At 44.8% G+C, this 24,585-nt stretch overlaps 1 protein-coding gene across 1 annotated transcript in view; it reads left to right on the top strand.

The window, feature by feature from the left end:
- MAPT (microtubule associated protein tau) overlaps nt 1-24,585 on the top strand; it is a 162,758-nt gene that overhangs the window by 127,570 nt on the left and 10,603 nt on the right. Inside the window, 3 exon segments of the mRNA XM_020997404.2 lie at nt 9,538-9,630; nt 19,549-19,630; nt 21,401-21,513. Of these exon segments, the coding sequence (XP_020853063.2) occupies nt 9,538-9,630; nt 19,549-19,630; nt 21,401-21,513 (288 nt within the window).

The following is a 24,585-nucleotide window of genomic DNA, read 5'->3' as shown; positions in this document are numbered from 1 at the left end:
GGCGTCCCAAAGGTCTTTCTCCCTTCAGACCATGTCATCTCAGTGGATGAAGAGACGAAGTCAGAAGTCTGAAAGCCCTCCCCGCTAGAGAGGCTCCTCTCTGCCATGTTGTTAGCTAAACGGAAGCAGTGACAGGCTTCAGAGTTCCTCGCCTTACCCAGAAGCAAGCTCTGTAGCCGCCTCCACATGGGGAGGTCTCAGAGGCCAAACAAGCTGATGGGGTCTGCGCGTGTGCCAGGCCCCTCCCCCACGACAGCTGTATCGAGTTTCACCAAGAGCTTGTCCAGACCAGATCAATTCAAATACCAGAATGGGTTAGCAGGATGTACAGATGACAGCTCTCTAGCTGGCGGTTAATGCGAAGTTAGGGATGGGGCAATGTCAAAAGAGAGGGCTGCATTTAAAGTCAGAAGACCTGGGCCTGAATCTTGTCATTTCATGCCCAAGTGACCTTGGCTGTCATTTGATGTTTCTGGGCTTCAGTTTCCTCCTTTGAAAAATGACTAGCATTTGTGAAAAGGAGAAATACTTCTGGAGGCAGCGAGAGTGCTGGGCCTGGAGTCCTAGCTGTTTGACCCTGGCTGAGTCACTTAACCTCTGTCTGTCTCAGTTTCCTCCACTGCAAAATGGTAATAATAGCACTTACCTCAAAGGGTTGTTGTGAGGATCAAATGAGATATTTGTGAAAGCCTTTAGCATGGTGCCTGGTGCATCATAGGTGCTTAATAAATGAATATTCCTTTCCCAGAAAGGAGGGAAGGAAAATGAAATGGACAAAGATAAGAGGAACATTGAGGTGGGAAGGAAGAAAGTAGAAGGAACTAACTTTGGATAGGCTAGATATTCTTAGTAGTGTAGGAGGTGAAGTCATCTGTCAAGAGTGAAAAGGGGGAGGGATGGAATCTGGGGAATGAAAGAGGTAGAGGAGGTTTGGAACAGCTGTTAAGGGGAACGTGATGGGAAGTCAACAAGAAATCCTGTGACTGTAGTCAAGACAGATTGTGATGGACAAGCCAAGAAGCTGGTAGAATTAATTAAATTTTAATAAAAATTAAATAATTCTATTAGTTAATAGAATTAAACTTATCATTTTCAGGGTCACAGATTTTCAGGATCCGTGGATAGCTTTGAAGGCTATCCAGTTGAGGTTGGACAGCATGAATCTGTGGTGGAGCCATTTGAAATAGTTTCCTTAATTATTCTCCATGTTCAGCAACCCAGGGATGGGAGTAGAGAAAGCGCACAGTGAGGGTAACTCAGGGTTGGAGACTGAGCTGGTTGGCATGATGGACATCAGCAGGGTGAGAGAATCCAGGGTTTTGGCCAGAACGTGACTGAAATGGCTGATGATACAGTGAAATGAGGTAAGGAGGCAAGTGAAGGCAGAAAGGAATTGCAGGAGAATACAGATGGAAAGTCTTGATAAGGGCAAAGAAAAGGCTGGAGGAAGGAAGAGAGGGAGAGAGTGGTAAGGAGGCTATGGGGTCATAGATGGGAATCTCAAAGTGCCAGGCCTGGGAGGTAGAGCCGACGATGTCCAAGGTATGTTTGCACTGAGAGGTAGAATAGAGATGAAGGTCATCAGAGTTGAAGAGTTTGAATCGTTTTCGAGCCATAATTATTCTGTATTAGTATTCGCTAATTTGTGAACGTGGATGCTAGTCACCGATGAAGATGCCAGGGAAAGAAGAAGAACACGGCTCCACGATGGTGTGTCTGGAAGATGAAAAGACCTTTAAAAGATTCTTGAAAATTATTAATAGCGATCAGAGGCTGCAACACATTATTAATGGATGAAAAGATTAAATAGGTTAACATCTTATTCATATTCATCATAGATGAGCAGATTTTTAAAATGAGTGAGCAACAAAAGATGGGCACATGGAGAGAGCTAGGGATAATTGAAGTTATTTCTATTGGAATATGCTCGATTGGTGTCCTTATATGACAAAATGAAGCAGTCTGCTACCCATTGGACCTTTTGTAGGTGACTGATGAGAGGAACTGGACAGGAGCTCCGCAGGTGGGGCAGGCATGAATTGGGCTGCAGTCTGCACCATTGGAGGGAACAAGATAAAATCCATTTGAGTTCTTAGTATTTGACTGCAATATCCTAGAAATCCACAAGATGACGACATTGCTCCATGAAAGTTTCTCTCTATGGGTGTGTCTGCCTCTTCTCCCTATCTTTTTCTGTTCTCTCTTTGTCCATCTATGTCTCTTTGTCTTTCTTTCTCTTCTCCTTTCAACTTCCTTCTCTCTCCTTTTAATTCACCATAATGATAAACTGAGTTATGGTTTTCATGATTAATTTATTAATTAAAGCTTTCATTTCCCTGGCTGTAATCTAAAAGAGAGAGAGAGAGAGAGAGAGAGAGAGAGAGAGAGAGAGAGAGAGAGAGAGAGATAAGCAGGGTATTTTGTGTTCATTTCTCCAAAAGAAAATTAACTAAAGTTGTTTGTTTGGGATATTGGTTTGAGGTTTTTTTTTTTGGGGGGGGGGGGAGTAGTACTTAGGTAGCCCTCAGTTGATTGTTTTTTTTAATAGGTCAACTGCCCTGGTTAAGGGGGAAAAAAAAGACTTCTAACCAGTGCTTTCATAAAACTCAGTTACCTATGTCTACTCTTATCAGTCTTACCTCTCCTCTCCAACTCTGCCCTGGTCCCCAACCCTCTGGTAGCTATGAAGAGCTCCACCAGAAAGACAAAGCAGTCATAAAAATGCCAGTTGATAATAGGAAGAAGAGGTAGAGAGGATATCCTGGTGGTCCATCTGTCATAAGGACCGGAGGCTCAGAGCTTTGGTTTTTTAGACCCTCTGGTTGTACTTCACTTTGAATGGGAGTTTAAGTTTCTAAATAATGTAAATTGAGTTTTCAGTTACTTAACTCATTTTCAAGGCACCCAGGTCAGTTTCTTTTTTAAAGGAACCCTGCTGGGAACCCTTTTAAAAATCAAATAATATTTTGATAAAAGCTAAGTTGGTAACTCTTAGAAAATTGGGGTTTTGTCTAATGAGTTGGCCTAAATTGGGGTACACCTATAGTGGAAGAAAGGTCTCTTTTCTGTTTCAGCTTTAGTTCCAAGCGTAACCTCCCCTGTTCGGTCACTTAGGTGCTGAGGACGTCTTTGGTTTTGATAGGACAAGATTTTGGCAGGTAACATTGACCAGCTGTGTTCTTGTTGAGTTTTTTCGTGCCCTACTCTCCCCTGAGGCCATTTGGGGTTTTCTTGGCAGAGATACTAGAGTGGTTTGTTATTTTACTTCTCCAGCTTATTTGACAGATGAAAAAATTAAGGCAAACAGGGTTAAGTGACTTACCCACGGTCACACAGCTAATAAGTGCGGCTGAATTTGAACTCAGGTCCTCCTGACTCCAGACCCTGTGCTCCATCCACTGAACCGCCTAGCTGCCCTTGACCAGGCTATACTTTTTACTAAAGCCACGCATGAACACGTGCCCAGTTAGAGAAGCTTAACCTAACCTACTAGCCCAAGGTTTGACCTTGCTGCCAGTATGATTTTGAAAATCATTAGCAATGATCAGAGTCAGCAAGCACATTACTAAGGGGAATAGGAAAGATGAACAGACTAAAGAAATGTGGAACAACAACAACAACAAAAGATGGGCACGGAGAGAGAGCTAGAGATGACTGAGATTATCAACCCCTATGTGAGAAAGTGAAGCAGTCTGCTACCGGTTGGGCGTCCCGTGGTGAACTGGTAAGAAGAACTGGGCAGGAGTGAGCGAGGAGATCTGACACCCCTGGGGTATGTGGGGTCAGGGTGAGAGCAGGTGGGAAGAGGGGTCTTGATTCTACCTGCAGCAATCATAGAGACACATAGAGCTCTAGTGCTGGGAGTACCCAGATCAGCCTGACACGTGCTTTACCTCTTCATCCCTATGTATCTCCTGCTCCCAAACTGGAGAGTCTTCCTTAACGAATGAGCCTTCTTAGAGACAGGAGATTGGACGGGAAAGTCTAGTCTGGACTAAAGTAGCCCTGGGAGATCTGGGCTGAGATCAAACCAGAGGAAGCAAAATCCAAGCCAGGGGCCAGAAGCCAGGCTTTGTCAGTGGTGGGGTAGGCTGCACTAGGGATGGCTGGAATTCCAAGGCTAGACAGACTCACTGGGGAAAAGACAGGCCATTTTAGCAGCAGATGTTACCAGAAAGTGTAAGCAGGCAACCAGTGAGCATCAGGGTAAGTCTCATGCTGAGCATAGATGGACATCTTGACATGTGGGGAGTTCAGTTAGGCTAGTCAGCAAACAGGCAGGCAGGCCTAGAACCATGGAATCTGAAGGTTGGAAAGGACCTCAGAAGTTATCTAATCCAGCCCACACACCTGAGCAGGAATCCCTTCGTAACATCCCTGACAAGTTAGTCATTGAGTTTCCCCTGGAAAAACTCCAGTGATAAGGGAACTCATTTCTTCCCAAGGTAAGACCATTCCACATTGGGATGGCTTATGCCAGCATGAAAATTCCTTAAAACTTAAGACTTCGTTTTCTCTCATTCATTTGTTGCCCTACTTTATCCCTTCTGTAAATTCAGAAGTCTATTTTTAAAAGTGACATGCCTGTCACTTATAAATAAAAATTCAATCCCACATTAAAAGATTTTTTTTTTCATCTAGAATACCTTAAAGTCTGAGGGTGGCATAAATAGGAAGATCTGGTAGGAAGATAATAAGCACTGAAATAGGAGCCAGGAGCCAGTTCAAATCCTTTCTCTGTTAACTAACTGTATGTATGACCTTGTACCTAAAATGGAGGTGGTTGGATTAGGCGGTCTCTAAGAGCACTTTTAACAGTCTGTGGATCTAGAATCAGCTCCTGGACTAACTTCAAAAGTGAGTATGTGAACATCCATTCTTGAAAATTCTTACCGTCAGGCTGTGTGGATGTTAGCATAAAACTCCTAATGGTTAAAGTTATCCAAAAACAGAATAAGAGGCTCCTTTGGAAGGTGGTGGTTCCCACACATGCCTGTTCCTGGCCCAGGAGAAGCCTTCACACAAAGGCTGCAGGGAAAATGGCAGGTGTGTTGTTGCTGCTGTTTTTGTGGTGATTGTGTATGGGTGGAAGAAGAGGGTCTTGTTTCGGGCCCGGATTGGACAAGATTGCCGCCGTGGATCCCTCTAGCTCTGTGATTCTGTAATTTGACACTGGCCGAGAGTAAGGAGCTGGGTTTTAATTTGGGTGTGTTAAGGAATACTATTTTTGTAGCAGAAGTATGTCTGTCTGCTCAGTTTGGGGGAGAGAGAGAGAGAGAGAGGGAGAGAGAGAGAGAGAGAAAGAGAGAGGGAGAGAGAGAGAGAGAGAGAGAGAGAGAGAGAGAGAGAGAGAGAGAGAGAGAGAGAGAGAGAGAGAAAGTATTGAGGATAGGTCCAGAAGCAGTGTGTTGTAGTGAGAAACACAAAACCTAGGCTAAAAAGCCAGGACATCTGGGTTCTGGTAGCTTCTCTCCAGCCCCGTGGCCTTGGGCAAGCTATTTATTCTCCCTTCCTCTTTCAGATGAAGGGGGTAGAACAGATAATGCCTAAGCTCCCAAGGTCTTTCTGATGTTCTATGATTCCATGATAAGAATTAGTTCAATAAGAACATATGGTTACTCTTGGTCCGTCGTTCGCTTGTGTCCGACTCTTCGTGACCCCGTGGACCGTAGCATGGCCAGTGCTGTCTCTGGAGTTTTCTTGGCAAAGATACTGGAGTGGTTTGCCATTTCCTTTTCCAAAACACATGGTTAGTATTCCTCCACAATCAGTCCAATTTGAGGTTATAGTAAAAGCTACATTATGCCTCCTTATGTTTGCAAACTGGTTTCTGTTCAACATTAAACCAGAGAGGTGATAGGTTCAGGGGGCACACTGAGACATATTTTTTGGACATGGCCGATGCAGGAATTTGTTCTACTTGACCATGTATATTTGTTACAAGAGTCCCCCCTCTTTTTTTTCTTTTGTTATAAGAGCCCCCCCACTTTTTTTTCTTTTCTAATAGTGGGGAGAGAGAAAATAAATTTGTGGTGTTAAAAAAATTAATGAAAAAATGAGTATCCCTAAGAAGACAATGGGACAAAGCTTATCCCCAAAGAAAAGATATGAGAATGTAGCTCCCTCCTTCCCTCCCAAATGCAGTCTTGAATTTGGAATACTGTATAAAATGTCAGTCTTAGTTGATGTGTCAGTTTTGCTGAACTTAAAAAAATCTTTTAAATTCCTTCTTATAAGGAATCGATCTCTGAGTGAGATATGGGAAAGCAATAGGATGGAATATGTAGGCAATGTAAAAATAAAATATATCAGTATTTTTAAGAGGGTGATGGAGAAGTACATGGTGGATACAAGCAGGCTGTAACTCTTAACTAATAAAGGATTACAAAGAAAAAAATATATACATACATATATATAAAATAATATGAAAATTATATATGAAAATAATATATAAATTATATGTACCAATATATAGACTATGCTTATCTTCAGGTTTTTTTCCCCATCCCAGCTTCATCTATGCAGCATAATACAGCTGTTGGTCTCTGCCTCCAACAATAGAATCACAACAGATTTTACTAGACCTTGGTCATCTCTAGTGAATGAATGAATGAGTGCTAAAACCCAGTGCCTGTGGTTTAAAGCTCGCCTGGATTTTTCGTAACCCTGTTCCCTCTAAGCACCCATTTCATATTCACTATCAGTGACACCACACAAATAGTATGGTGAGAAGAGCACAGAATTTGGAGTCAGCAGAACTCTGTTCTTATAGGTGACTTGGATAAAGGCAAAGATGGCATGCCTAACTGATTTGTAAATGACAGAAAGCTTGGAGGGACAGTTAACACGCTGGATGATAGAATCAGGACCCAAAAAAAAGATGAATGGGCTTAATTCAGTAAAGTAAATTCAGTTAAATAGGGTTAACTTAACCCAATTCACTTGAATTCAAAAGTCAACTGGAAAGGACCAGGTCTGAAAATCAGGGAATCTGAATTCCCACTCTAATCAGTAGGAAGCAGGTGTGAATCACCAGGACCATTGGCTAGAACCAGAGGACCTGCCTTCAAATTCTAGTCATTATTCTTCTCCAGGGCTTGTTTTCCTCATTTGTAAAAGGAGGAAGTTGGTCTGGTTGGGCTTTTTCAGGTCCCTTCTGATTTTCAGTAAGGCACTTTATGATAAGTTACAAAGAGGCAGAGTTAGGCTCTGAAATTTTCTCTGTTAGGAAAATTTCCTAACAATTAGAACCACCCCCGAAAGTGAGTAAGCTGCCTCAGGAGACAATGAGTTCCTCTCACAGTGTGCTGGTGAATGTTTAACAACTAGCTCTCCAGAAAGGGAAACAAGTATGTAGGACACGCTTTAAAGTTTAATCTGAATTTGTTAACATTTTCCCCATCGGCTTCTTAGGTAAACCAAGCCCCGATTTGTAACATTTGCTGATTTCCAAGGTGTGAATGCTTACACTGGAACTTTAACAGCCAGCTCTCTGGAGCCATTCAAGCTGGCTCCAGCCCTGGTTCCTTGTTTCCGCTCTGCTAAAGGTCTTGAAGTAGACACTCCATAACCATCATCTCCATGTTGGAGATGTGGTAGAGAAGGTACAGATATTAAGGTACAGATTGGACTAGGTGGTTTCTGATGCTGTCTTGGTCGCAGCTGGCGAGCTCAGAGAATTCCCAAAGCCTGACAAACGGAACGTGCACCACTTGGTCTCCTTGCTTAGACTTTATTTAAGGATACAGCAGTGTAGAAGTCAGCAGTCTCCAGATGGATCTAAGCAGTAGCAATGGCTCAGTATGGCTTGTTTTGCCCCCAGGACTCTCTCAGACCCCCAGGATACAACATACAGACCTGGGAGTGTTCTATACAAGACTGGTCACATTAGAGAAGTCTTCCCTGTTGGGTGAGTGGATGTTTGTGGCTACCTAGGGACGCTAGACCAAGGATGGCATGGCAAAGAGGACTCGGCCCAAGTTCAACCCTGTGCCAGAGGTTTTTACTCTACAGATGGTTTTCTCCACCCTGGGATCAAGTACTAGGCATATTCTCAGGCCTAGGTGATCTGTGCAGGACTGCGAATATCGTGGGCCTCCTTACCTACTTCCACAACAGATACTTCTTCCAGTTCTGAGATTCTCTGATTCCCTCTATGTCCTAACTCTGCTGCTTACTAATCGTTTGACCCTGGATGAGTCCCTTAATCTCCGTTAGCCTCCGTTATTTACATTTGTGTAAAATGGAGATCCCATAACTATTATATACCTCACAGAGTGCCTATGAGGAAAGCACTTTTAGAATACGGCCCTTTGAATCCTAAATCGACCATCCTTTAATCCATATGTATGCATCTGTGTGTATTCTGGGGAAGGGGTAGGAGCAGAGCCCTTGTTTCCTTCCGCTAAAGGTCTTGAAGCAAAGGCTGCATGTTCACCATGTTGGAGATAGGGTAGAGAAGATCCCGGACAAGGTACAGATTGGACTAGGCGGATTCTGATGTTGTCTTGGAAAGAAAGGATGGAGAAAATAAGTTCATTTCTTTAAAAATATGCAAGGGATGGGAAACAGAGAGAAAGAGTTCAGCATTAATACTACAATGGGAAGGAAACCTTTCCTTTTTTCCAAAGTCCCTGAGAAAGCTTCATGGCTCCATCTGTCTTCTCAAATGGATGCCCTTGGCACTCTGTCCATTAGGTCCTTGCCATTTAAATTCCATCTTGTTGGTTTGATCCAAAGCAATAATGATAATCTAGGCAGGTTTGTCTGTATGGGATAGGGACCTTGGAGTAGGGGCTGGTTTTGGAGTCAGAGGGTCCTAGCTGTACCACTCACCATCTGGGTAACCTTAGGGAAGTCCCTTTTTATCTCCAGGCCTCAGTTTCCTCATCTGAAGAGTGAAAGCATTGGACTAAGGTGACCCCGAGGTCCCTTCTAACTCTAAATCTTTATAATCATTTGGCCGTGTGTACATTTCTGAAAAGTTGTATATAAAATAAATCCCAGGTTCAAATAATTAAGATCTGGCCATTTCATGGAACCCTCATGCTCATAATTGCCCACCCCTCGAAACATCTGATTTTGTAAATCCAGATTTTCACCTATTATTTTTTCCTTAAAGTGAAGCCCCCCTCCTTGAAGTCCCTGGCAATGAATGTCTTTACAAGATGGCTCTTCCATGCTGAGGATGATGAGGACTTAGCGCCTCTAACCACTTATTCGCTGTGTATGCTTTTCCAGGTTGTCATTAGAAGCATGGGAGGGTACCGCCTTTCAAAGATTTTTCTTCCCAGGCAGCTCCTGTGGGATCGGACCAAGGTCTCTTTGGTGGATCCAGAAGAAGCAGGCCGGGCAGTGCCCATTGTCAGAGAAAAAGCCACGTCTGGTCCCTGGGGGCTGCCTACAGCCTGGCCTTGTAGCGGCAGCAGCTGCTGCTACCATTCCTTGTTCTCAGTTTTGGGAGAGCTGAGTACTGTAGGGCAGAGGGACTCCGTGCCTGTGTGCTGTGTGACTCATCTTCTTTTCTGGCTATCAAAGGTGCAGATATTTAATAAGAAGCTGGATCTTAGCAACGTCCAGTCCAAGTGTGGCTCAAAGGATAATATCAAACACGTCCCAGGAGGAGGCAGTGTGAGTACCTGCACCCCTTCAATGCACCCTACTATGATTTATTAGAAGTAGCATGAATCTCTACATGCCTGTGTCTGTGAGATTTAAGTAAAGAAGAGAAAGTCTTCTCGACATTCCTGGCTCCTCAGCCATTTCTGACAAAGGGGGTTCCAGGGTGGTGCGAGCACTGTATTTGGAGTGAAAGAACCTGAATTCAAATCCTGGACTTGCCCCATCCTGGCAAGTCACCTAACTACTCTGGGCCTCATTTTCCTCAAGTATGAAATAAGAGGGTTAGGAATAGATGGCTTCTGAGGTCCCTTTCAGCTCTGAATCTGTGATCCTGTTATTCCTTGACCCCTGTCTTCATGCCCACTGCACCTAGAAGTGTGGATTTCCTCCCCCCCACACAAGAAGTATGGAGTCTGCTTGGGTGGTAGCTAAGACAGAGATGAGGTAAAGAGATGCTTGGGGTCATCTATACAGAAAGAAAGTTCAACTCTCAAAGCATAATTAAGAGAAACTACTAGCAGACCTCATTGCAGACCCCTGCAAAAACAGTCATTATTGCCCAAGGACATTGGGTTAACAGGGTTGGAAATGCTGGTGCCTCATCTGGCCCATGAACTGCATTAGTCAACCAGAGGAATGTGAGGCCCTTGTGTCCTTCAGCAACCCTGGGGGCACCTGGCAAATATTCACTGATGATGTCAAGAACTATTTAATTTCTCACTCATGAAGCTCCTCTGTGATGCTCATCCTAGAGCAGTTTCCAAGGAACCAGCTCAAGGAGGGGCTCCAGGAGTACTGCTCGGGCCTAGGCCCAGCTGCCATCAGTCAGTCTAAGGAGGAAGGAGTACCTTCTTCTTGAGGAGTAACTACAATAAGGGTGATGGTGGTGGGGAGGGCAGATCCCTTTGTCAAATTTAGCATTTGGATGAGGAGCCACTGGAATTTCGCTTTGCCCCACAGTTTCAGCCATGTCTCATGCTTTGGATGGGGCCAACATAAATCGCTTGTTCCCTTGGCATAAGCAAAGACCAGCTGTTGGCCAGCTTTGGCCTCTTCCCGCTTTTGCAAGGAGAGAAGAGGCATCTGGGGCCTGCCAGGCCTATGCCAAAGCCAGTTCTTCCCCTTTGCTGGGGGAGAGAGTACAGATGGGGAGCAGCCCCAGTGTAAGTTCAAGAAAGCTGACACCTTCAGACATAGCATTTGAGATATGAGTGTGGAAATACTGCTTGGGGGTCCATGCCCAGCTTCCCAAGAGGACTGCCATGAGGCTGGCATCCTTATTTCTTGTTGGTCTTTGGGTGGCACTGTTGCCACAAACTTTGGCTGAAATTGTCCCTGCTCTCCAACCCCACCCAGGCCCTGCTGCTGCCACCTAGTTAGTGATCTGTCCACAAATATCTACATGCAGCAAGGGAGTCTTACTGTTTTAAAAAAAAAAACCTTTTGGGAAAGAGCCTCCTCATTTATCCAGTTTGTGAATTTTCATCTGGTTCTGCAGGCTTACTGCCTGTGCAGCCTTGGGACCTTGGTTTTCTTATCTGGAAACTGAGGGGGTTAGACAAGAGGATCTCTAAGGACCGTTCAGCTCTGAGTTCTGTGCACCTACATGAAGGTCAACTAGTCTTGTCATCTAGTCATCCTGGGTCATGCACGTCAGGTTTTCCTAAAGAGGGGCATACCTTTACATTGCAGAAGTTACCGATTTAACCACCATGATGCATTGTCTGAGAGGCCCAGCCTCCCAGGCAGTTTCTCTCCTAAGAACTCTCATCTGTACTATAGGGCAGCATAGAATATTGATTCCTGCCATGTGCTACCAATATCCTGCCCCAAACAGCCTAATGCCGACTTCCTGCTGTTAAACCTTCTTGTTGCCAAATTCTCACCCTAGCACCTAGCAGCTGTTGCATGGCATTGTTGCTAACCCTTCTCACCAGTATCTGTTGTCACCTCCCAGTCACCCCTTTCCTTCATCCCCCTCTGCTGCTCAATGAGAAGAATGTGAAAAAAAAAGTCCCATTCCAAATCCACGATGATGGACTCCAGTGTGTACACTGTGGGCTTTTAGCTTAAGATGGTGGATGAAACAGATTTAAGGAATCCATCCCAAACTACAGATCCAGTATAAGAAGACTGTTCTCGCCTGCTTGAATTGGGTTAGTGAAAAGCATCAGAGTTATGTTCGAACTTGGTCTTTGTAGGAGAGAGGCCAGGATCAAGGGGTCCATCTCTACATGGTCCAAGGAGTTTTGCTCAGTGCCAGAGCATAGGATTTTAAAGCTATTGAAGGTCTATCTTGTCAGTACACAGTGACCACCAGTCACAAGGGGGAACTGATGGATGGTTCCATTTGTCCCATCCCCACTACTGGGAAAAAATAAATAAATAAATGCTTCATGATCCATGCTGTATACGTGGTTATGGGTTAGGAACATCTTTTTTGTTGTGTTTTTTTTTTTTAATTATTGTCATTTTAAGAAGCTTTAGTTCCCAGAGCATCTGGAAATATCAGCAAAGATCTTTGGGCTCCCAATCTTCTTGTCAGGGTCAGCTGGTGACCTGACTACTCCTCATAATAGTGGGTTGACCTTATAAGGGACTGTCCACCTGACAAACCCCCTTCTTGGTTTTATATTCTGTCCCTTGGCAGGTAACCACTGTTTCTTCCCATGACTATCAAGCAGAAAACAGTTTTCCTGATGGAAGGACTACAGGCTGGGGAAATTCTGACCTCCTATAAATTGTGAGCCTCAAACGGAATTATTCTGTCTGCAGAGTTGGGCAATCTTCTGGGTGGCCCACAGCAGTTGTCCCCATGGGTGGTCCAGAGGGTGGTCTAAGGAACAGCAACAGAAGTGGTTTCTGGCACTAAGCTACCTACCTTCCGACTCCAGCTGCTGACAAGTTCATATTCTCCTTCATTCTCTCTCTCTCTCTCTCTCTCTCTCTCTCTCTCTCTCTCTCTCTCTCTCTCTCTCTCTCTCTCTCTCCGCTCCCCTTTCTCCCTTTCTCTCTCCCCCACTTCTCTCTGTCCCTCCCTTCCCCTCTCTTTCCTCTCTCTCCTTTTTCTCCTCCTCTCTCTCTCCCTCCCTTCCTCCGTCTCTCCTTTTCTCCTCTTCTCTCTCCCCCGTTTCTCTCTTTCTTCCCTCATCGCTCTCCCCTTCTCTCCCTTAGTGCCAGGAGCCTGTGGGTGTGGGCCAGCTGGAGCATGGAGAGTTAGGGCTGTTGCCACCCCTAGCTTTGTCTCTGGCCCTCCCCTAATCCCCACCCCCAACCACGTAGTGTTCCTCCAGGGACTAGAGCCATTTCTTCCCACGTCTCTCCGTTGTTTTCATCCCAGCCCTAAAGCCTGGACCAGGCCTCATCCCCAGATATTTCTTATAACAGATATTTATTGCCCAAGCCAAGCTTCTCATCCAGGCTCCAAGTTACCTGCGGCCCCTTCCACCCTCCACCCTCCACCCTCCACCATTCACATTCTTCCAATCAGCCTCTGTTAACCTCTGCTGTCCTTGCACAGCCTGAAAGAAAAATCCGCCTTGAGCACTCTGATACCCCTGTATGCCCTTACACGTACACATACACATTGTGGTATGTGACCAATCACCGAGAAGCCTGACATTATGGGTAGAGGATGGGCCTTGGAGGCGATAAAGACCTGAGTCCAAGTATTGCCTCCAATTTATTCCACCTGGGTAACTTCTCAGTGTCCCAGGTGATTCACTGGGACTACCAGCTCTAGATGAACTGCCAGTCTGTATTGGCAGAGAATATCAATGTGCCGGGACATCTCATACTTCTGAAAACATAGGTCTGGACCCAAAAAAATAAAAAAACCCAACACTCCCAGGCTATTGGCCAATCAATCCATGAAATATCAAATTATGGTGAAAACTTCATTCACATTCAAAGCACCGGGAATGGAAAATTGGGGATAATTGAATTTTCTAGTTAACTGAGAGTTTAGTAGAGAGTCCTTTTTGATTCAGATTGTCATTGTTAAAAAACATTCTTGTTAGGACATGGTCTTGCCTTAGTGAGCCAAGAGTGAACATGATTGCCTCTTTTCTTGGTGATCAGAGCCCTTGCAGGGTTTTGCCCTCAGAAATGAGAGAATTGGGCTAGGAGGGCCCTGAGGGTTCCTTCTAGTTCTGGAGTTATAGCAGCCAAGGGGCGCAGTGGACAGGATACAGGACCTGGAGTCAAGAAGGCCTGAGTTCAAATCTGAACTCAGACACTTACTGTTTATGTGACCTGGGACAAGTCACTTCATCAGTGTCTGCCATGAGGAAGAGGATAAGAGCACCAATCTCCTAGGGTTGTCATGAGGATAAAATGAGATCATATTTGTAAAAGTGTTTTAGCAACCTTAAAGTGCTATATAAATGTTAACTATTATTACAGCTCTAATATTTGGCCAGTTCTCTACGTACAAGATGATGGAGGTAGATTGGGAAGGTCTGAAGGACTGGACTGAATCTTTAGTAGTTCCTCCTTTTGGAGAAGCCCCTTTTTGGATAGATAGCACCTTGATAGCCTGGGTTCTTTTCCTTTGATTTGTCCTTTCTCCTGAAAGGTAGAGATTGGGTGGTGGGGGGAAGAGACCTCCAGTTATTGAGGCCGGGCTGTCAGAAGCTATTTCTATTAACCCAAATCTCTGTTCCTGGGCACTGGTCTGTTTTGCTGTTTGTTCTTACTGAGGTGGGTTTTTTAAGGGGTGGCAGGGCACCCTGAAGCAATGAGCCTGAAGAACCCAAAAGTGAAGAAGTGAGGACAAACCTAATGTACCTCACAGGTTCATTGTGAAAAAAAGGGCTTTTCAAACCAAAGTGGAAAAGCCTTTCTCCACTGGAGCTGCTGTTATCCTGATGACACTCTAGTTATTATAATGGTCTAATAGCCACTTATGCTCATGGGAACCGTCAGTTAAATAAAACCATTAAGTGGAGAACAGAGGTGTCAAATTGATTGTAAATTACTGACATGTACTGAGTGTGTGTATGCATACTCATATTTGCATATACACACACACGTACATATATACACACATCTATATGTTTACATGTGCACACACACAAGAACCAAGAAGGATGAGGACAAATAGGAAAAAAAAAGTTGCAGGCAAAGGCATACATGGGATCTCCATCACAACACGTATGAACTATGTTTGGCGTCAAGAAGCGGTCCCACCAAGGGTAGTGGCCATGACTCCCCACCTACCTCCTCCCAGCCAACCCCAGTGATACACACACACTATCCCACATCCCGGTCCCCAAGGCTGAGCTTGTTGAAAACTGACAGCCATGTCATCGTCTCTCAGGGGAGTGGGGTGGAGAGCCCAGAAAGGCCCCTCCGCTTCCCACCATCCCTCGCTCCTGACACAGCAGCAAGGCCTCCTGGGGTGGGGGAAAGGACGGGGCCTCCAGACTCAGAGCCAGAAACTGGAATCAAGCGTGATGGCAGCGTAGCGTAGGGTAGGCGCTCCCCACCCTTGCTCGTTGCAGAAGTACAAGCTGTTCTGCAGCTGTTTCTGGCACTGGTGTCTTGGTGGGGTGGGAGTCTTCCGCTGTGATTCTCCCTGCTTACTGGTTATTTTTACTATCCTCTGCTTTGGTGTTTTTACCCACTCTGAGTTGCCCCCGGCAGCTGCCTCCTCTGTTCCTCCTATCATACTGCCGAGTGGTGCTAGAGGAAATTTCATTAACGGTGCTGGCTGGATTGACACTAAGTGTCCATCTTCTCTCACTTGAGCCCTCACTGCCACAAGGCAGGGCTTTTACTCTTCCCTGTTTGCTTCACTATCGAATTCTTCACATCAGCTGTTCCAAACCTGTTCCTTCCTCAGACTCTTACACCACATCCTTCCCCCTACCCTGCTCAGCCAAGGCCTTCACCTTATATTTACTTTCCAAGAAAGGCCATCCACCATGAGGTTTTTTATCTTCTCTCTCCTAAAACATCCCCTCCCTACTCTCTCCTTTATGCCGTCCTGCAGAAGAGATGGCCCTTCTCTTTGCTAAGACAGGCCCCTCTACTTGTACCTTTGGTCCCAAACTTAAAAAAATTGTATAACTATTTAAATATAATTAGTTTATTTTGTAGTCTCGCGTATTTTATTTTGTTCACTTAAAAACATCATGATAAGAGGTCCGTAGGCTTCACCAGACTGCCACAGGTGTTCATGCCACACAGACAGAGGTAAGAATTCCTGCCTTAAGCCATCACACACCCAGGAAAAGCCATCCACACTCCCTTGTCTACACTCCCTCTTCTCTCATTTGCTTCTCAGTTTCTATCGATCTGACCTCTGATCTCATCACTTAACTGAAACTCCCCTCTCAGAAGTTACCAATGACCTTTTAATTGACAACACAGGGCTCAGTGAAAGGCCTCATCCTTCTTGACCTCCCTGCATCTGACATTTAACACTGTTGACCACCCTCTCCTCCTCCATAATTTCTCTGCTCTAGGGTTTTGTGACAGTTCTTGGTTCTCCCCTTACCTGTCTGAACTCTCCCTCTTAATTTCCTTTGCTCAGTCATCATCATCATCATCATCTATGTTTTACAGACCCCAGCTGTAGGTGTACCCAAAAGCTCTGACTTCTACTCTTTCCTCTTCTTTCTCTATATCCTCTCAGTGAAACTCATCAGTTCTTAATGGATTCAATTATCAATTACCTAGAAGTAGTGACTCCCAGATCTGTATAATCCACTCTGGTCTGCATCTAGGATAAGTACCAGCCTCAGAGTCAGGAAGACCTGAGTTCAGATCTGGCCTCAGATACTAGCTCTTCGATGTTGGGCAAAGTCACTTAAAGTCACTTGATTCAGTTTCATCAGCTGTTAAAATGGAGATGACGATAGCCCCTCTCTCCTAGGGTTGTTGTGAAGAACAGATGTGATGGTATTTGTGCAGTGCTTAATCTGTGGTAGGCACTATATAAATACTAGTTATTACTGATCTCTCTTCTGTATTCTGGCCCCATATCACTAATTGCCTATTGGGCATTTCCCGCTGGCTCTTCCAAAGGCACCTCAAACTCAGCCTATCCAAAACAAGAGCCCACTGTCTTTCCCCTAGGACCACTCTTCTTCCTGACTTCCCTGTTTCTGTTAAGGACACCACTATCCTTCCAGTTCCCCAGGGTCTTAATCTCTCAGAATCTTCCTCGACGACTCAGGCTATATACCCAACCCATTCCCAAATTCTCTCCATTCTCCCTCCACATCATCTCTCACATCTGATTCTTCTTCTCTCACAGCCACCCCGCGCTGGTTCAGACCCTCATCACTTCTCAAGTGGAGTACAGCAATAGCTCTGTAATTGGCCTCCCTACCTCAAGTCTCACCCTCTCCACATCCTTCCTTCACACCACTCAGAAGCCACGTTCTTAAGCACAGATCTGACTCCCCCTGCTCAATAAACTCTAGGGGATGCTTCTCGCCTCCTGAATAAAACATAAACCCCTTACTTCGGCACATTCTTGCTCCACCCTCCCTTTCCAGGCTCATTACACATTATTTCAGCCCCTTACACAAGCTTGGGGTCCAGCCAGGCTGACCTACTTACAGATCCTTATACTCAACATTCCGTCTCATCTCAGCGCCTTTGCATAGTCTGGAATTCCATGCCTGGAATGCTCTCCCTTCATCACCTCCACCTCTTAGAACCCCTAGCTCAGCCTCACTCCTCTTACAGGAGGCCTTTCGTGATCCCAGCCCCCAGTTTCTAGTGCCCTCCCCCAATTACTTTTTGTTAACTTTTGCACATACTTTATGGAAGAAGTGGGGAGAGACTGGTTCCTCAATGGTCACTATTCCTCTTTTACCTTTGTATTCGCTCACTTGGATATATGTTATTTTCCCTGATAATATTTAAGCTCTCTAAGGAGAGAGTTTGGGCCGAGGGTGGTGGTGGGGGGGCAGGTTGGGTTTTTTTTTTTTTGCATTTGTATACCTATCACCGTACAAAATGAGACATATACTAGGTACTTGAAGCTCCCACCCACTGGGAATTTATCACAAGGTCGGGATTGTTTTGATTTGTAGATGAAACAGCAAGAATGAAAATTAATAAATTGTGAAGTGGGTCTTCATCAAAGGGTTTTCAAATAGAACTCTTTTCCCCTCTGGGTATGTGTTGTAAATAACTCATATTCCTAAGGAAGAACTGGTCACGACTGAGCAGTGAGAGCAGTCTCATTAAAACAGATACCAGCATGACAGACCTCTGACAAAGATGCCCAGACCTCAGCCAGAAGACCACGTATTTTCAATAGTATTTGAAATAACAAAAGCCTATTTCTGCCAAAGCATGGGATCAGTCCTGCGAGGGCCCCTGTAAGGGCATTTGGTCTAGAGCTATGGTGGTTCCTCCATCCATCCCCAGCAGCGTAAGACTTCAGTGTAATTCCTTTGACACCACTGAGGATATTTGAGAGTCTTTGTCCTAAGTTCCGGTGTGTTTGTTTCAAAATTCAGTCACGTGATGCTTTGTCCCCTACTTCATATAGGTCAAATCCTGCTCTGTCTACAGACACTTTAGTTAGATGGAAATCCTTTGTATCCCCCCACAGCTTGGGCTGCCCTCTGGGGCTTGTACCTCATAGTGCTTAATAATTGCTTATCTGCCAGCCAATCAGTAATATTGGCTTATTTTGAGAGATCCATGGTCCTGTCACTTCAGTTATCTCCCTAGCGAGGCAGATCTCAGCGCAGACCTGTCTCTGATGGGCTCCCTAGATGAGGGTGCCCTCAATTACCCAACGTTTTTTGGAATCAATGGGCCACGACTGGGTCTTGAAAATCTTTGTTCCCATAGGTCAGGATTTACTGTACTCAGGGTATGTTTCACTGTTGTGTAGAGTAGCTATATACTCTCACCAGGCGACGAGACTCTTAAATCAAAGATTTGCCTCAGTTGGGAGTGGTCACCACCTGGGATCAGGCCACTGGAGCAAGGTGGTAGGGTTGCCTTGTGATGTTTTCTGTGCTGTTGAAAAGTATGACCTAGCATTGGAGTCCATCAGCCCTGCCCTGTGTCTGTCTGAGTACCCCGGAGCTTGCGATCTGTTTAACCAGTAACTGGGCTTCAGCTGTCTGTTCTCTGTTTCACCCTCACCTGACTGTGCCCATCCGGTGTCCCAAAGACTCCCTGTGCCCAGGCACCCAATGCTTTTAATAACTGGAGCTTTGGAACAGCTTCTGAACTGAGCTGGGTACTGCACTGCTTATGTCTTAGTATCCAGTCTTGTTGGAATGATGGTGTTTGGGGAGGGGGAGGAGAGAGACAACTCAATGGTAGCAGCATTAATTAGTAAGTTGGCATTCTGTCCTCTCACCTTTCTAAAAAGCCTTGTGTCCAGTGTAACTGACTCTGACTACTTCTCTTGTTTCAGCTATTGGGGACATAAACCTAGCATCAGAGAAAGGTATTTTCTTTGGGGGGAAACATGACTCTGGCACAGCTGAAGCTGAACTGATTTAGCAGTCTTCATATGCCCTTAATTCTACCTCTGGGGTCACTGGCCTTCCTGGAAATACGGCAGTCCAGTGTATACTACCCTGCATCCCTCGAGGATGAAACTAGCATTTCAGTGACAACTTTTCTTGCCCCAGTTGTTTGTTTCTTGGGGCGTGGATCCAAACAGGGGACTGAGTTTATACAGCCACACTTTATTGTCATAACCAAATTTAAAATCCTGTTTTTAAAATTTTTTTCCTATCTACTCTCCCTGCCCTGAACCTTCCCCCTTCTATTTCCCTTTTCCTAACCCTCCCCTTCCCTTCATCTTGCTTTCCCCCTATTCTTCCTGTGCCTTTCTTCTCCTTCTAATTCTCCTCCTCTTTGCCTTCCTCTCACCCCCCGTCCTCCCTTCCCTTCCTCTGACCCCTTGCTCTCCTTTCCCTCTCTGCATGCTTCCAGGTGCAAATAGTATACAAGCCAGTCGACCTGAGCAAGGTGACTTCCAAGTGTGGCTCGTTGGGCAACATCCACCACAAACCAGGTAGTCCCAGAAGAGATGTTGTGGGGGCTGGGAACGATCTGTCTTCTAGGTGATCAAACATTCTCTGTAGCTGTTTACTAGTTGGCCCTATTTCCAACAAGGAATTGTCAAAGGTGGAACATCTTTATTTGCCTGGGTGCTTTCTTCCTCTCTTTCTCTTGCTAAGATGCTTTAGCCGGGGGGCCTTTTCTTTGAAAGAATATGAAGGGGAGGGACATACTCAGGAATGAAGGTGATCTATAAACCAAGTATATTGATAACACTTTTAGAAAGGCTATAAAGGGTAAAGGCAAATACTTTTTTTTGTCTTAAACTCTCTAGTTCTCAAAGCAAGATTAATGACACTCTGTAGCTTACTGTGCCCTCCCATAACGGCAGGACCAGGATGGGCTGGTGGCCCAGGGTCCAGTAGGGGATCGATGTGGCTCTGCATGATGCTGGGGAGCATCTACCATTATTACATCACTGTTGTCCCTGCTGAGCTTGGATGGGAAATGATATACCACACTCCCCGCTCTCAAGGGTCTTTTTATAGCCCTCATTCCAAATACTTAGGGATAAAGAATTTCTGTCTTGGTTCGAGCCCTTAGCACATTCAACAAATGTTCACCAAGTGCCTACTATGTCAAGGAATTGTAGTCTCTTGGCATTCGTACCAGGAAACCCAGTTCAGCAGATAATCCCTACACCCCAAAGGCCCTAGCAAGACAGAAGGCCTTGGGAACAGAAGGACAGACAGCAGCACAATTCAAACCTGTTCATTGTTGTTGCCTGCTCTTAGACACTTGCCAGAATTGAATGTCTACCCGTGACAAATGGCATTCTCCTCAAGTCCTTTCTTTTCCTGCTCTGCTGACAATAATGGTGCTGATCATCTGTTCCCATGGCCAGGCTCCTGCAATTGCTGCTTTTCTATTTTAATTGAGCAATTTTTTTCACAGGGTGTGAGATTAGGGACCATAGGCTTACAAAAACGTCGGGCCTACACAAGAATCTGACAGGGGCTTCTTATATAATTTAGAATTTCTAATGATTTGACTTGGGCTGGGCTGAAATTTATCTTGGCATCCTTAATTTGCTTAACAGTCCCTTTTTAAAAATTTTTTGAGAGTGGATCTCCCTATCTCACCCAGGCAGGAAGTACAGTGACCACTCTCAGGTCCTCCTCCGCTGCTGATGGGCGTGGACGCTTTAACCAGCTCTGTTTCTGACCTGGGCCACTTAGGCAGCTGGTTGCCCCCTCCCCCATCCCCGGGGCTCACCATATTGGTGCCAGACTTAGTTCAGACACGCCATCAGCTTTAGCCCCCTGAGACTTCAGAAATCCCAAACTCAAGCAGTCCACCAGCCTCATTATCCCCCAGGAACAATGGACTACAGGCATGTCCAGTTCTTCTTGGATAATGTAAACAGGACTGGGGAGTTGGGAAATGCATCTCTTCTTCTTAAGAAAACCAACTATTTTCAAGCACTTTGGCAGGCATATGAACTGTTAAGGTGCTAATTAAAGATGAGTCGTAGCTGTATATTAAAGTGGGCCTAATAGTCCCCTTTGTTAGAGACAGTTTGTAAGCTGCTCCTTCAAATTAATAGGTAATAGTTTAAATGTCACTTCATTGTATGAAGTCTTTGGTTATAATGGGACTTTACCTGTGAGTTTATATCCACCTGCAGTGCCTACCATAAGGACTTAGTACATTTGCTTTAACTACAACTAACAGCCTGAAACAGATGCCTGGGTAACATGTGTGTGTGGTGTGTGTGTTATAGGTGGTGGCCAAGTGGAAGTTAAATCTGAGAAACTGGACTTCAAGGAGAAGGTTCAATCAAAGATCGGTTCCCTGGATAACATTACCCATGTTCCCGGTGGAGGACACAAGAAGGTAAGAGTGGGGAAAAGCCATGGAAGGCCAGGATGGTGGGTCCTGGCAGCCTGTGACTAGATATTAGTACAGTGCCCTAAGCCATGGGTAGGTGGCAGTCATTCAAAGGATTACCATTATCCTCTGCACTCAAAGCTTTGTTGGTGGCCCAGACAACACCAGGATGGGGGAGGGTGCCTTGCCTCTAGGTAGCAACAAAGGGGGAATGTGTGTCCTTTGGGTAGGTGGGTCACCCCCAGTTTAACCAACCCAATATATGCTAATCAAAACTTACCCAACATGTAAATTAGGGAAAGGTTCTTTGCTTTTCTTACTCAGGGTTCCTTACTCAGCACATTTAAGAATTTGTTTACATAGCACACTAACCACTGGACAGAGAGGCTGGGGTAGGCAGAGAAAATAGGACTCCATCAGATTCATGCTTTAACGTTTTCTTTCCCCAGAGCCCATGTGTTACATAAAATACACACACCTGTATCCTAGGTCTAACTTGAGAGGAGCAGTGATTTGTCAAAGTCGTGCTAACTAATGATGGGTCAGTCTGAGTAGGCATTCTCTGTAGAACTGAGGTTGGTGAAGGCCACAAGAGAAGAACCTTTAATCTCCCAGTAGCCCCAGAAATGCTTTCCCTCTCATGGTGACCAGCGTGTCAGGAAGTCTATTGACCTAGGGAGGAAGGTGCTTAGAAACCTTCTAAGCCCTTTATTTTGAGTGGCTTCCACTCTGGGCCCCTGACTCCTGTCATGAGATAGATGCGTTGTTAGGTGTGGGGGAAGGGAAGTGGGGAATAGCATACAGTCTCTCTTCCTCTATCCCTGAATGAAAATGAGTAGGCCAGGGAGTACTGGGGCTTCTTAACCTGAGATTTAGGAACTTGCTTTTTTTTTTTTAATATTTTGATAACTGCATTTCAATATAATTGGTTTCTTTTTTTTTTTAAATCTCATGTATTTTGTTTTATGCATTTAAAAACATCATTCTGAGAAGAGGTCCATAGACTGTTGCCAATAGGTTCCATGGTACCAAAAAGGCTAATAGCCCCTGGCCTCACTGATATCTAAACTGTCTTTATACTCAACATTCTACGGTCCTATGATGCCTCTCTCCATATAGCAAAACTTCATTTCAAACACCACTAATTTAACTTTAATCAGAGAAATTGGGCTGTTCTCAAATTTATCTTTGCGTCCTTAATTTGTTTATCAACCTCATCCTTCTCAGACAATGCAAACAGGATCCTGGGTGGAAAAGAGATTTAGTTTACTTAAGAAAACCAACCGTTCTCAAGCATTTTGGCAGCACCCACTTAACATCTGGTTATGATGCTGATGAAAAATGAATCCTGTCTGAGTGTCAAAAGGGTATCATGTTTTCTTCTTTGTTCTTCATCCAGAGAAATGTGGAGCCCAAGCTCTACCATCCCCATGACCAAACTGGCCTGATGGAAAGAGGCTCAAAGCCAGCAGGGGGCAAAAAGAGGCCTTTCACTTGTAGATGCTTACGAGCCCTGTCTATATACTCTAGAGAAGAAAAAGGATCTTAGGGGTCAGTGTTCATAGATGCTCCATTTGACCAAGGAAATTTCTAGAAGTAGCAGTCATTCTACTCTCACCTCTAGCAGATTGATAGATAAGGAAGAGTTTTGGTCCATCGCATGTGACTTGCGAAATGCTAACATTCTCAGAGGTGGTCTTCTAAAGTCAGCTAACCTTTTTCTATTATAGATAAAGCTAAACATCCAGACAACTGATTGAGCAGGCAAACCAGCTCAATAACCTGGTGTTATCATGGAACCTGCACAGTGGGTTTTCCATTGGCAGATGGTGTACTTTCCAGCAGGCCTCTAGGGAGACAGAACTCAAGCAAGAAATGAATTGCAAGGATGTTGGGTTGGGAGTCAGGGAAACCGGCTTCCATTCCTGACTCTCCTTTGCTCTATGTGCTTCGGTTTCTAGCTCTATAAAATAGAATCTATCCAATCTTTCTGCTACTTATTTAAGAGCTAAATGGGAGAAGGAAGCTAGGAATTCTTCTAGGAGGAGGGTAGTACATTCCTAATTTGGACAAGGTATAGAGATGGAAAAACGGAATGTCATGTTTGGAGTGCAGCTAACAGGTCACTTTGGCTAGAGGCAAGAGAATGTGGAGGAGAGTAATATGAATTAAAACTAGAGAAGTAGTTGGAAATCAGATTGTGGAGGGACACAACTCCAATCGATAAGGAGGCCCTAGTTGGTGAAGTTGAATGATGGGAGCCTTGGGACAAAGGGATTATCTTTGAGTTTATAATAGCCAAGGAGGGAAATGCTGAGACTTTAAAGAAATCCAGCTTCAAAAAGGCAAGGACATTTCAGAAAAGTTCAGAGACAAGCATACTCCCATGCCGTGAAACTCTAAAAGAAAAGACCACTCAAGAAAAATGGAAGACACTCAAAAGCAAAATTTTGATGGGACAAATAGGAATGGGTCCAGAGAAGGAAGAAAGGGGAGGGGGGGTCCACTGAAGAAGCTCTTTGATGAGCTTAAATTACATACACTGAATGAAAGCAGGAAGGATTCATGAGGTGGTGGGCAGAAGGTAGAGGGGAGTACAGAAATACGGCAAAGATCTGTAAGAGTCATGAGAAAAAACAAAAGATCAGAATGAACTGAAGCCATAGGGGGTAAAAATGCAAAGGAAGGCCAGAAAATCTATTCAAGCAAGAACAAGAAATGGGAAGGTGTGATGGTTGGAGATAGCTTAAGTTTTGCTTTGTTTTTAAAGACAAAACAGAACTATCCAAGTCCTGTTATGTTTTGATTTTCTCCATGAAGGAAAATTGCTTGGAAAAAGGGTAAGGCAAACAAGGATAAGGGGGAATTGAAGTCCAAGACAGGCTAAGAGTTGGTAAAAGAGGAGAGGACCCACCTCCTTTAAATGAAGTCACACCCTCAGGCCCCAATTCATTATGTCCCATCATACTGGAAGAACTTCAATAGGTCCATAGATTCGTTGTCAATAATCTTTAAGAAATCATAGAAAATGGAAGCGGTGCCAGGGTATTAGAGGAACATTTAAATCCCCTGGTTTTC

Source organism: Phascolarctos cinereus, unplaced genomic scaffold (genome assembly GCF_003287225.1).
Source record: "Phascolarctos cinereus isolate Bilbo 61053 unplaced genomic scaffold, phaCin_HiC Scaffold_5;HRSCAF=322, whole genome shotgun sequence".
In the NCBI taxonomy this organism is placed as follows: Eukaryota; Metazoa; Chordata; class Mammalia; order Diprotodontia; family Phascolarctidae; genus Phascolarctos; species Phascolarctos cinereus.
The sequence above is the reverse complement of the archived record's forward strand: the minus strand, read 5'-3'. Positions and strand labels throughout refer to the sequence as shown.